Consider the following 14,007-nt stretch of genomic DNA (forward strand, 5'->3'; position numbering starts at 1 on the left):
CAATTGCTTCATACTTTTTTTTTTAACAGAAAATCGATTTGTTACAACATATGACCAGAAAAGAAATATATCTATATCATCTTTAGAATAATTTCGTCGATGTATTATTTACAGAAAATTAATGTAATCAATATTAATATTTTTTACAAAATGTTTAAATTTTCTTTAAGGCCGAAACATTAACTCGAATAATAGAAACAGAAATCGAATCGTTTAAATAAGGAAAAAAGCAATAATACAAATTGAACAACGTAAAAACCATCCCAATTACAATCTAAATTGTACAAAATAACTTAGTCTGTTTTTTTCTCATAAACTATATGCACCGAAGCTATGTAATCTTACCGTTATTATTATTTTTTATACACTTATAAAAAAAACACTAGTTTAGTAATAGTATTATAAAATATTTACAAATGAAGATTGTTCTCGAACGAACTTTGTGCACAGTAATGAATAATGGAACAAATTAAAATATATTTTATATATCAATGTCCGAGGAGTAAAAGAAAATTAATTGAAAAACGAAAACCCAAATTGAGATCAGAATCTTATAAATTATGTATGTATACATCATGATAAAATAATAGTAGAAATTATAATTCTGCTCACGCATTACGATGTGACAACTAATTTATACATAAACCAAAGTCTAATCACACACGGCGAAACCATAAAGTCAATTCAAGATCATAATGGGGTAATTACTTTTTTTTTCATCATCAATTTATCTTTTCTCTCTCCCTCTTTTTGCAAATCTCTTAAATTAATTTAGGATTCAAACACATCACGTCTTCCAGTTGTGTCGTTGCGCTCCTCCTTGGGGAGGAATCATGTCCAATAAGTATTGTCTTTGCATATCTGCCGCCCTCTGGATATCGGCCAGATTTGGGGTTCCTTTACCACTGGATGCAGCCTGCGCTATAGCCAATTGGTACGGGTAGAATAACGGAGATAGATGGAACATGTTGGCAGGAGGTCCACCGGCGGATAAAGCTATAAAAGATAATAGTAACACACGTTAAAACATTCTGCAGATGAAAAAATAAAACGTATTTACTTTGCATCATTTGTCGTTGTAGCGCTTGCATCGTCGCCGCCGTGAAATTGACATTGTCTTTAGACGATGAGTGGGAACTCCGGGCGGGCGGCGGCGTCGGTTGTGCTGTGGGCGGAGCAGGTGGCGTAGCAGCATGACGGGGCGTTGATGTAGGCGTCGCCGGTTTTGGAGCAACTTCGGGTGTCACAGGAGACGGAGCGGGACTATTCGATGTGAAACCGCCGTTCTAGATGTAAAAAAAACAATCAACTAAACGTTCTGCGACAACAAATTTTAAATGGTAAATTGTCAAAAATGTTGTTATTAATTTACCTTGCTATTTCGGGATAAATTGAAGGGTTTGTGGAATCAGGTACTAATTTCCTACAAAGAATTACTGAAAGGTAGGTTTTTTTCTCAAGGGATTGGTATTAGGTACTACTACTAACTACTGTTGGGTTTTCTTCAATCTCGAATTATTTCCGATAGCATAGGCATCGGATTATACTCGGAATTAAAAAAATTCCAACTAAATTAACTATCGAACTTACTTGTGCTAATCGCTGTTCGATTTCCTGTTCCTGTTGCAGCGCCTTTACGAACGCAGTCTTCAGTCTATTGGTGTGTTCCGCTTTTAGAGCCTTCTTCACATTACTAGTAACGCACTGTTCACAAATAACCTTATGCTCTTTAACTGTAACCAAATATTTGATCTATTAGTAAACATGTAATCGTATTATTGTAATGTCACCTTTACTTTTTCCTTTGACTGATTCCCATTTCCAAACGGGTGTAAAGTCCGATTGGCATTGGGAACAGTTGAATGGAGTGATGGGAGTTTGCGGTTTCGTTTCCTTTGTCAAAAAGTCAACTACATGTTCCAGGCCGACGAGATAAATAAACTCGGTGTTGCTTGGATTTGGAATAAAGTGCATCTCTGGTGGTGGGGGTTTGGGGGGTGGAATCTACAAAAAAATTTAAAAAAATACATTTATAAAGTGCAGAATAATTTTGTTTACTTATTATAAGTTATTCTGAGTTAGAAAGGCAAGTTAATTTTATTTAATTTGTTATAATATAATAACAATGACTTACCTGGAGCAATGTTTTCTCTAATTGTTTTCTCAGAGCTAATTTGGCAGCAGCCTGCCGCTGGGCAGGTGTCTGATTATCTTCTCGCGATGATCGATCCTAAATTGAATGACGAAGATTAGACAAAACTCATATAAACAAACAAAGAATAATAGTTATAAAAAGTAAGATGTTCAATTACCTGATCGGGAATAGTTGGAGGCTGTGCAAGAGCATTTGCCACTATACCCTTTCCTTCCAAACTACCCGTCTGGCAGCGCAAAGAGAAAGAAGTAAATTTGAATGATAATCAAATCAAATTCTTCGATCTTTAAATTATATAAAAGAAAACATGGTAGAGAAGACCATCTATCGTTACCTTAGTAGTTTGTGGAGGCGCAGCCGTTATCGTAACCGACGGCGGCAAATCCTTCACGCCAGGCGGAAACCCTGACCTTGACATCGAACTTCTCTGGGGTTGCGGAACCGATAGGTTGACACCTCTGTTGCCTATCGGCGATCCAGAAATCGGAGCACCATGCAAACTGGATCTTGCCGGTGGCGGTTGCTGTAAACGCATATCCTTCGTTTAATAACATTAGTAAACAAACATTATGATAAAATCGTACCCCTCGCATCATCGTCTGTGGAGTTACAGTGTTGGGTTTATGGGGTGCAGAGTGTCTAGCATGTGCCGCCTGTGGAGGTTGTCCCTTATTTGTAGGAACTTTGACGGTGGTCGGCGTGATGATCAGCCCTTGTGGTAGACCAGTTGGCGGTAAAGCCGATTGGGGCACGCTCGGAGGAATTGCTACATTCTCCTTGAGCTGTTGCGATTGCTTCAGCTTCTTGAGCAGCACCAACTTCATCTCTTCAGCCCTCAAATCTTCCCTGAGCCTCCTTAAACCCCGATCCCTAAAACAAGTATATTATTATAATAGAACTCGAAACGAAAGACTTCAATTACAAATTGTAATAACGTCATTACGGAGTGCTTCAAATAGATCATAGAACATGAAAGTAAATTTGAAAAGTGTGATTGCTACTCACACTGGCAAGTTATTATTACTGTGCATGCACAAATTTTGAATATTAAGCTAAAAATAGAGAAACAGTCATCGTGAATAAGCAATTGTTGGCAATACGTCAATTAATATAAGTGAATATTGATAAACAATTATTTTAATTAATTATGGTACTGTTAAAAATAATATTATTTTTCTTTAATTCATTTGGACAATAAACTTCAACATAATTATTCAACATGTTCAAAAATAACGAAAATTACATATTGAATATGTTAATATATCAAAATTTGTTTTCTCTTGCCAAATATATAAATATACTTTTATTTCAAGAAAAAAAAACATTGCTTGTGTAAAAAATCATAATTGTGATTTTTTTTATTTAACTTTTATATTAAAATATTTTGAAAACTACTGGATGTAAATAATATTATGGGTATTGTTACATCATATATTGTTTGTTAGAAAAAAATATAAAAGACAAACATGAAATTGAAAAACTATGGATAAAAAAATTAAAGACGTAAATTCTAAAAAAAAATACAAATTTGTTTATGTACGAGAATGTTTATCACATTTTTATTTTGAATATTACTATATAAACATTTATGAAAGCGTTTTCAAAACAAGTGAATTATGATTCATAAAAATAAGTTGATTTATTTCTTAGCAACGAAACTAATAATAGATAATGCAAATAATGTAGAAGAAGCAGCAAGTAATTGACTTATTGTATGCAAGCAGCAATATATTATACACTAAATGAATCATTGCTTTATAAATTGTGTTAATTGTTGATTACCTTTGTCGGAGTTCGGAGGGGCTCAGCTCCTTGATGGGGGCTAGCGGAGGCATCTCGAGACAATCGCTGGAATCGCTGCCGTAATCGTGTCCAGCCGAATTCCCGTTTGTACGAGGTCTGCTCTCCGCCGAACCGTTGACGATGAGCACGTCCGGGCTCTCCACGTAACTTGGACGGTGATCCGTCCTGGGTCTTAGCACCCTCCTGGGATGCAGCAAGTTGTTGCTGAGGAGAGGCTGCGTCGGCTCGATGCTGATGGAAGGCGGCGGTATGATCCGTACGACGTTTGAACTACTACGGAGATGCAGAAAAGAAGAACCAATCAAGTAAAAAGGGTGGTCAGGCAGGTCAGCAAGAGAAAGACGGCGAAGACGACGACAAAAAAAAATGACGACGACCACCACCAGCGCGTTACGCGCCGCGGATTTGAGGTTATGTAATAACACAACTGCGGCAAGCGCGCACGACCAATTTACCTGACACTCAAATCGACGACCGCCTCATCTACGTCCATCTTTTCCATCGACGCCGCTCAGTTGAAACCGAGAACCTAATCAACAGAAAAATAAGTTGATGGTAAAGAAGATACAAGCTTAAGAATAGGATGTTTTTCTCTTTCTCTCTCTCTCTCTCTCTATTGTTGTGACAGCTGTCAAATACGCTTGACACGAACTTATCACCCTGAGAACTGCAGAGGTGGATACGATGATGATAGCGAAAACGGATGGAATCGAAGCGGACAACGTAAAGTAAATGCAACAGGAAAAAAAAAAAGGAGAACGGTTTCTGGTATGTTGCCAAGCGCTGCGCAAATGTAAATGATCTCCTTCTCTCTCTATCTGCTTCTATACACGATAACGAATTTCACTCACCCATGTTTACATTTGTGCAAATAGAACAAACAAAAAATGAGGACGAGATGCACAGGGAAAAAATGAACTCGGCGTTGTTAAAACTACTTGAGTTTACTAAAAAAAAAGTTCGAAACGAAACCGAAATTGAACAAAACACTATCAAGGGTTGCTTGTTTTGTTGCGACTGGGAGGGTGGCTGCCTGGCTTGGTGTCGTGTACACCGTTGTTAGTAAGCTACACTTAAATCCTTCGGCGCCCCCACTCTCCGGAGAACACGTGCTCCCTAAACCACCCTAAACACTATCACTATACCGTAGGCCCACTAAACCCAACTATGAACTACAAACAATTACAGATACCGCATTCATATCTTATCAAGCATTTCGCAATATGGTTTTATTTAAGAAATAATTAATCAAAAAAAAAACTGAGAAAAAAACTTACGTGTAACGAGAATAATAATGCTGCTTATCAATAATATAAAACTGAAAAGAGCCACGTTAGCTTTACGCAATCGCGCGCACACACAACTACAGAAGCAATTACTTAAATCCACTACTATCAACTCGGTTATTACATGATCACTTAACGAGCATTTAAATATTTCCAAGGAACGACCCCAATTCAAGAACGTTTTCTGCACACGAGCAATGCGCGTTTAAAAAACGACCCATCATCATAACGTTATTACTAAGCGGTAACTGATTAGTTCGGCGGTTCTGGTCTTTCCGTCAACATCCCTCCCTCACTGTTTCGACATCATCTAACCCAGGGTTTCCCAAACTTTTCCTACATTTTTCACGAAACTCCTTGTTTTTTTTATAGTTAAAATAATGATAAAAAAACATTCATTATTCTTCACCATTATTCTAACACCCATTAACTTTCCAGTGTTCCGCGGAACATAGTTTAGTAAACCCTGATCTAACTTAACCGACCCAATCGATTAGAAGTGACATTCCGCCAAAACTTTAAAGTAATTCAAATGAACCTTAGTATTAGATTTTGTTCCTAAAAAAACACACATATAACGTAAATTAAGGATATTTCGTATGTGAAAAAAGTTTAATTTCAAATTTGTAATTTCACTACCTGCAAACATCATTTTCAATAATTTCATTAAAAAACAATAGTATATTGCAAGCATGTATTGTTCGAATAATTCAGTTTGACTTGCGTAAGTTAAAGTCGTCATCAAATCGAGTAATAAAAAATTTTACTTGTTTAACTTCGCGCCAAAAATTAAAAAAAAAATCATAAAAATTCAGCTTGCGGCAGCTACCGCCAGGCGAGGGAGAGAGAAGAGGTTGTGCGGCGGTGGTTGTGAATTTATTTTATTGGGAAGTTCTGGAAACGTCCACATGTACAGACAGATAAACAAAATCGTTATAAGAGGGGGGCTGTGCGGTGTGCGGCAGGCCGACAGGCGAGTCGGGCACAGCCACCCAACTTTTCGACCCACCCGGTTGTTTTCATCCCGGTTGTAGTATTTTCAGGTTCAGCTCCACCCCAAATTCGGAATTCCCCATTTCGCAATATATTACACTGCACAGCAACAGTAAAACGACAAAAAAAAACAATAATAATAATAATAACAATAAGTAGAATGTTAGAAGAAGACTACATTTTGATCACGTGTTGCCTGTACTTTGACCCATTACAAGGCAATTTAGATATGCTAATGGACACCTTCCAATGCCAAACTAATTCACTTTAATTAATTTATTTAATTTCCAATTATAAATTACGCAAGAAAAGAAATATAATTAGTAGTCTAGAAAACATCTAAATGGTTATTATTAACTTTTTTTTAATAATTACTTATTAATAGCCTGAAGATATAGATTATTATAATGCTCAATTACAATTTGAATTATCAACATCAATTCAACTACATTTATTTTTTGTAATTATAAAACTATTAATAGTACTTGTTTTTTTTTGTCAGGTTCTGTTCATATCTGATATTCTAGAAAATCGCCTCGTGTATTATGCATATAATTATACTTTATTATCAATAAGTAATAATAAGTTAAGACATTTACTGATTCGTTCACAATTTAAATACGCAATTATAATATAATTTGCAATACGAACATAGACATCGATTAACTACGAATCAAAACATACAGAAAACATGAAAATTGCTTTAAACTATGTTTATATATAATGTTAATTATGTTTTAAAAATGTTTATTGATCAGTATTTCTTATAGAAACATATCTCATTTCAAAAAAAAAGAGACCTGATTAGATTAGCCGAAAGTGATATAACAATGGATTCGATTCGTAAATATTAATGAGTAAACTATAAATAGATAAGCGTTTATCACAAAAACAAGACACAAATATTTAAAATAATATGAAACCAATATAACTACAATCTAAAAACTCTAATACCAAACTATATTAAGACTATTGACTAGTATACAGTGGAACCTCGCTTAACGAGCGATGTTTCGCATAACGACTGACCATGAGAAGAGAAGTCCTGGATTGCGCGCCTTTAAAAATGATGTATCATTTTTAAAACTTGTGTACACAAGATATTATGTGTATTTTTGAATATGTACATCTTTGTTTAAAGCAGACTATACTTTGCAAATATATACTTTTATAATGAGATTACCACCAAGTCCCCGAATTGATAAAAGTAACATAAACTCACTTCACCGTGTCTGAATTGGAAAACAGATCCTGGTCATTCTAGTTGCATCTTAGTGTTGTTTATGATCACAAAATTTCCAAACATGTGTTCAGACAAGTTATTTGTGTTTTTTTGTGTGCAAATTTTAATAACACTTGCATGTCTCCGAATAAAAAGCCAAAGAATAAAACAAAACATAGATATGAAAAGATCCGATGAAACTATTTATATCAATTTTGAAAAATAATTCAAAAAAAGTTTACATACCATGGAAAATGTGCACTTGAAATTTTCGGTAAAAAAAAGTACTTTTAATTTAGATTAAGAATGCGCAAAGCTACAAAACGAAAGCTAATTTTGATAATGTGTTGTTGATTTTCATTGTTTTAATAATATTTATTTCGAGGCCTCGCGCATAAAGAAAATTTGATATGTTTATCTAATTCTCATTAGTTATTTGCAACCGTTGATAACGGCAAAATGCAAACAATAATAATAAGATTATGTTTCCTAATAATGTCACTTCTATAAATATAATGATTACGACGTTAACGTAACATTAAAACTAATAGCGGTGAACAAAAAATTAACAATCGAAAGCGTTGCAATCGATCCTTGTTTTTTTTATGACTATTTAGAATGAAAAGCTGTAAAAACAATACTTTCATTGTCTGAAGAGGTAAAGAATACCTAGACAACAAATTTATATAAATATTTCAATTCTAGGAATAAAATTTATTTCGTCCATATCACAATTATACAGATATAATTATTAAAAATATAAATCACAGCATTGATTAATGTAAATATAAAAATAGCAAATATTTAATAAACGAAATTGTGAACATTTCGTTAAATATTGACATATAAATAATATATTTAAGTAATAGTCACGTAATAAAAAGTATACACTAAAATCGAAATAATTAACTCCAGTTTGGGTACAAACTGATAAATCACTGAATACATTGTAAGCGATTCCAAAGGTGACTTTACTCAGTCATTATTGAAAATTTGTCCTTGAAATAGTAAATACACAAGGCTTTAATCATAATTATTCAATATTTAAAAAAAAAACGGAAACGAGATAGGAAAAAATGGCGTAAAATATTTAAAAAAAATAAAATAAACATCTTTTTTTTTTAACTATGCCATTCTTAGCAATCTCCTTGTAGATATTATTCATACCAAATTATTATAAAGTTGTTGATATAGTGACTGCATTCAGTATTTATCGAAATAATGAATGTCATTTAACAAATATGGGACTATGCCAAGTATGTAATAGAAGGTTTTCGTATCCAATTATAGACGAAACGTTACTTTATGAATTTTGATTTATAAATCATAGACATATCTACTACGTAAATATAGTTAGACAATAAGAAAACTTCTATTACAAAATATTTTATAAACGGCCTAAGTTTTGTTGTCCGAAAATACAAATCTGTTCGTTATTTGATATATTTCCAATATAACAAACCTTTAGTTATTTCTGTACTATTAAATACTCCTCATTTTGCATTATAATGATATACTTGTATCAATGTATCTTCTTATATTAATACCATTTAATATATATTTTTTATTTTGTTGCGGTAATGCCAAATTTAACAAAAAAATAAATATGTTAAAGGTCAGTTTATAAATGAATAATTTATTTTAGTAAATATTGTTTATCGTAAATATTTGCTTACTGTGGTGATCTATTACAAAATAATAAAGTTTTTCGCTGCGCCATTCGAGGTCGTCTTTAAAGCTGATTTAAACGAAGTTTTTTTCTTCTTTCCATTTTATTCATCAATTAACAAAGAAGCAATCAAAGCAAAAAATGAACAAAAATCAGTACATAAGGAAAACCAAAGCAACGCAATATTTGAGAACACACATTTCGGATGGAGTTCTAAACTACCCGGTGTTCGATTTGAACTGGAAAATCAAAAGGCTTTGGCAACAGTTCAAGTACGTGCTCTGAATGAGACAGGACAGTGTCCAAATGTAGTATATTCTACAATGGAGTGATTAACTACGTGTCATTTGTTTCATTCCTACAAGTAAATCAGATTTCTAATCGGACGCTAACTAATCAATGAACGTAATATTAATAATTCGAAACACTAGTCTAAAATCGTGTCCGCTCACGACCTCGTTACAAAACAAAATTTTTCTTTTTCTTTATTTTTTTTTCCTACATCAAACGTTTGTAGCATTTTGAGAAAAATGCAAATACGTAACTAATTTACATTGACAATTCTAATTAACACAGAATTGTTAATTGTGTACTTTAAAACAATATTTATGTGATCAAAATTGATGATTTTCTTTATTAATTACGAAAAAAAATTGTCATGATTATTAAAGCTTGCTTGACGACTTTACTAAAGTTATAAATAGAGACAGTACTTGACAATTCATGGAAATGAGCTACTAAAGTTAAGCAGTGCTTGTGCCTGATAATATTTGCATGGGAGATCGGAACCCTCTGCCATCTCGGGACTTAAAGTATATCATATTGGTAAAACTGTAATGATTTGGAAACAACCCAGCAAATACAGTTAGTAGTACCACCATTACTACTACGCATTATCGTTTTTAAAAACGAGGCGTGATTTTTGATCACTAAATCAATCCCATATATAAATGTATGTGACGTTCTAGGATACGTGGATCTATTTTAAACGTATTTAGGATTTATCGATACGGCGTCGAAGGGTGACGAAAAAAATCAAATTTCCTTGCCAACAACCGAAATTTATGGAGGCAATAGACAACACTTTTCGCGAAAACTATGTTTCCATGCATATTTAATAATTAAATATGGATGTTTCGAAACGCGCCATCGCGAATTCATTGCGAAACAAAATTTATTTATTACAATTATTAAATCGAGGTTGCGTAACGAACGAACGGCGGGCGAAGCGCGTTGCTACGTCACTGTCATAATTTGTGCACGATGAGACAAAACATGTCAATTCAGGAGAAAATATATGTATATATTATATATTCGTATTATTACACACTTTGGAATACTTGATAAGATACGAATTTTCGCTTTAGGTTTTGCTTAAATGTTTCGACGATAAATAAATTTAAAGCGCCCCTCAAATGAAAACTGCATGTGAACAGTGCGAATTGAGGAGATGTTCTATTTCGAGATGGCTTTGGAATTAATAATGAAGAAAAAAGCAACAAGAAACAAGTCGGTAGCAGAGGTTGTTATTTTTAGGTTTTTGTTTATGTTGTGTGTCGATTGGTAAGTGCTGTTACGAGAATAGCTTCGGAATTTGGGTGAAATTTAAAGTTACTCGGCGTTTCCTTCTTCACGATCCAACGGATTTGTTGTTTGTTAAATGTCGGTAGGGTTTTTTAATTGATATGGAAACTGGCAACATGAGGGGGGAAAAGCGCGAGGACGTCCGTCTTTGATTGACCGGAGCGACGTCGGTTAATGTCCGCAACAAACGATGCTCATTAACCAAGTGAGAGAGAGAGAGAGAGAAAAAAAAGAGGGCGCAGATCGCAAATAAGTAACCTTAAAATGAGCGAAAGGGATGAAATCTGAAGATCTTAATAATGTTAATATTGAGAGTCGCTCACCTGTACACCTTCCGTTCTGGTTTGATGACTGCTTCTCCTGGGTATTTGGGGTTCTGATAAAACTCGGCGTTGACAAATCGATTATAGTCGTAACACACTCATATACACTTTTTCCTCATTAAAAAAAAAATACACATATACGCACATACACACAGTCACTGGTCTATCTTCCTATCCTTTTCTAACCCGTTCCGGTACTGATCCAGACTCTTAACCCGGCACGCAGAAACCACAAACAAACCCCGTGTCCATCTCGCGCGCGTCACTTCCGGTTTCCGGGTTACCCTTTCCCCGCCACCGGATGTCACTATAACTCGTACTCCTGCTCACTCTGTTACAGCTCTATCTCTTTCTACACTGAAAGCGCGGGTGTGCTGTAATATTTGTATGTGTGTGTGCGTGTGTATGTATGTTAGCAGTCGTCGGCTCACTTCACGCCAGGCCCGAAATTAACAGGCGACTGGTTCGAATCAGCTCAAATTCAATATGGCGTGGCCTTGTGTTGTGTTGTGTCGCTGATCGTCGACCGCGCCGCGTCTCCTCGTCGTCCACGTGTCTGTCCGTCTCGGTCGTGCGCAACCCTACAATCGCATGACGTACGTCTGTGATGGCATCAACTTGGAATCCCAGTCACAGGATGCAACAACAAAACACAACATAACCGTAGCTCCATCACTTTCCAACTTTCACGTCTGACGTATGCTAAACCATAGTACGCACCGTTTGGTTAAGCCCCGCCGGTATATCCATCTCTGCTTCCAGCCGCAACCAATTGCACCGTATACGTCCACAACGGTTACAGACATCCACTCATTTGCACTATTTTTGTTTTGTTTACGATTAAACATTTCCTACCTACTCGATTTAGTTTAATCATATTTGTCTAATTAATTGTGACAGACATACAATTACAAAATGTACATGTTTATAAAGTTTTATTTTTGTATAAATTTCCAGTAAAGATAACTTGCTTATTACACAAAAAATCAATATTTCTGCATAATTATAACATACCTTCAAATTGTATTTTTTTTTGTGGTTGGTACAATTTAAGAGACATAGACATAATATGTCATAAATGACATATTAAACATTAATAATCAATCAAAAATTGAATAAACACATCTGCGTAATTGTAACAGAATTTTATTTTTTATTTGGAATAATTCTGTATTTTTTTCATAAACAATTCACAAAATTATTATAAAGTTGTTGATATAGTGGCTGCATTAAGTATTTAACGAAATAATGAATGTCATTTAACAAATATGGGACTATGCCAAGAATGTACAAAATGTACATGTTTATAAAGTTTTATTTTTGTATAAATTTCCAGTAAAGATAAATTGCTTGTTACATAAAAAATCAATATTTCTGCATAATTATAACATACCTTCAAATTGTATTTTTTTTGTGGTTGGTACAATTTAAGAGACATTGACATAATATGTCATAAATTACATATTAAACATTAATAATCAATCAAAAATTGAATAAACACATCTGCGTAATAGATATAATTCTGTATATTTTTCATAAATCATTCACAAAATATTTTGAGGTAAATTTAAATAAATAGAGAAATTTGTAAATTGTCATATGAAATTTCAAATTATCCAACAAAGAAATAATTCACGTGACAAATGTGTTCCAAATTGTAAATTTGATTTGAAATACAATTATTCAGTATTTGGATTTAATAATGCCCATTTCCTTAAAACATCGATTGTATAGTTTATGAATATTTTTTCTATTGAAATTATCGAATTGGGTCACTAAATTATTGAATCGGTTATTGTTAATGTTTGACATTCAAATTGATGGTGATTTCGGTGTCTCATGTGATGAATGCATGGGATGGTTTGCTGTTGCGCTGCGGATCCACACGGAATTTGTTTCAGGATGCAAAAGTTGTTTCCGCAGGCTTTTGCTGTGGTATAGAGAGGAAGGAGATATATAGAGATCAATATCAAAAAGGGAAAATGTACGCGTGTGTCTAAATAGGGCGCGCCCTCACATGTACACCCACACACGCGACAAAGTACACGCAAATAAATAAAATTGTATTGATTCATTAATTACAATTAATGATAATTTTGCTTTGCTAAATGATAATTTTTTTGAAATGTTAAAACTATGTTTTATAGTCGATGCCACAAATCCTGAAATCAATAAATATTAATCATATTTTAATGAAAATACAAATAATAATCAATTGTAACAATTATGTAGAAATTTACGATTCCTGGAAATCTTATAATCTTGTTAAGTAAACTGTTGTAGATCGAGATTGCTATTTATTTGATGATGATGAAGGAAACAAAAGTTAATTGAATCTTTTGAACTGTCTGAAATCGTTCTGAACATTGTAGAAAAGTAAGGCAAATAACTAAAGGAGTGTTTTGGGTCATGTGATTTAAAGGAAAACATTCTTCACTATTTGAATAACAACAATAAAATATTGTAATTCAAGTAGCGCCTCTACAGAACTAACGTCCAAGCTTAATTAAAAGCAAAGAATCATAACCTCAACATGATTAGTGGCGCCTCGCTAAGAACTACCGTTGAACTAAGATTAGATGACTGCGCCACCACAGTTGCCATACTTAAATGGGTCTATATCGCAAGCCCGACAACCGAAAGACCGTCTATTGAAATCCCGAGTGTATCGAAATCCCGACGTTCGAAATCCCGGCTGCATTAAAATACCGACGCTTGAAATCCCGACCATGTCAAAATCCCGACTCGGGATTTTAATGCAGCCGGGATTTCGATACACTCGGGATATAAATTTCTACAATAACATTTTATTAGTGGTGATTAGTCGGGATTTCGATATAGTCGGGATTTTGATTGTCAGGATTATGGTAGTCGAGATTTTAATGCAGCCGGGATTTCGAACGTCAGGATTTCAATACACTCGGGATATAAATTTCTACAATAACATTTTTATGTTAGTCGGGATTTTGATA

General features: G+C 34.1%; 1 protein-coding gene across 3 annotated transcripts; it reads right to left on the reverse strand.

The window, feature by feature from the left end:
- Nucleotides 1–428: 428 nt before the first annotated feature.
- LOC108562152 (transcriptional repressor p66-alpha) lies at nucleotides 429–11,835 on the reverse strand. 3 transcript variants are annotated; one of them, XM_017920372.1, is made up of 11 exons: nucleotides 11,036–11,835; nucleotides 4,414–4,487; nucleotides 3,938–4,231; nucleotides 2,740–3,025; nucleotides 2,490–2,678; nucleotides 2,313–2,381; nucleotides 2,135–2,230; nucleotides 1,791–2,004; nucleotides 1,591–1,733; nucleotides 1,061–1,286; nucleotides 429–996 (listed from the first exon to the last, which is right to left on the reverse strand). In XM_017920372.1, exons 2-11 carry the CDS (start codon nucleotides 4,458–4,460, stop codon nucleotides 788–790), a joined length of 1,773 nt encoding a protein of 590 aa, XP_017775861.1. In that variant the 5' UTR covers nucleotides 4,461–4,487; nucleotides 11,036–11,835; the 3' UTR covers nucleotides 429–787. The 3 variants fall into 3 exon arrangements, with proteins under 3 accessions (XP_017775861.1, XP_017775862.1, XP_017775863.1); XM_017920373.1 differs by having other exon boundaries at nucleotides 788–996; nucleotides 1,797–2,004; XM_017920374.1 differs by lacking the exon at nucleotides 2,313–2,381 and having other exon boundaries at nucleotides 788–996; nucleotides 11,036–11,832.
- Between the last annotated feature and the right edge of the window lie 2,172 nt (nucleotides 11,836–14,007).

The sequence above is a fragment of the Nicrophorus vespilloides genome, unplaced genomic scaffold (genome assembly GCF_001412225.1).
Source record: "Nicrophorus vespilloides isolate i.1.1-1 unplaced genomic scaffold, Nicve_v1.0, whole genome shotgun sequence".
Taxonomy (NCBI): Eukaryota; Metazoa; Arthropoda; class Insecta; order Coleoptera; family Silphidae; genus Nicrophorus; species Nicrophorus vespilloides.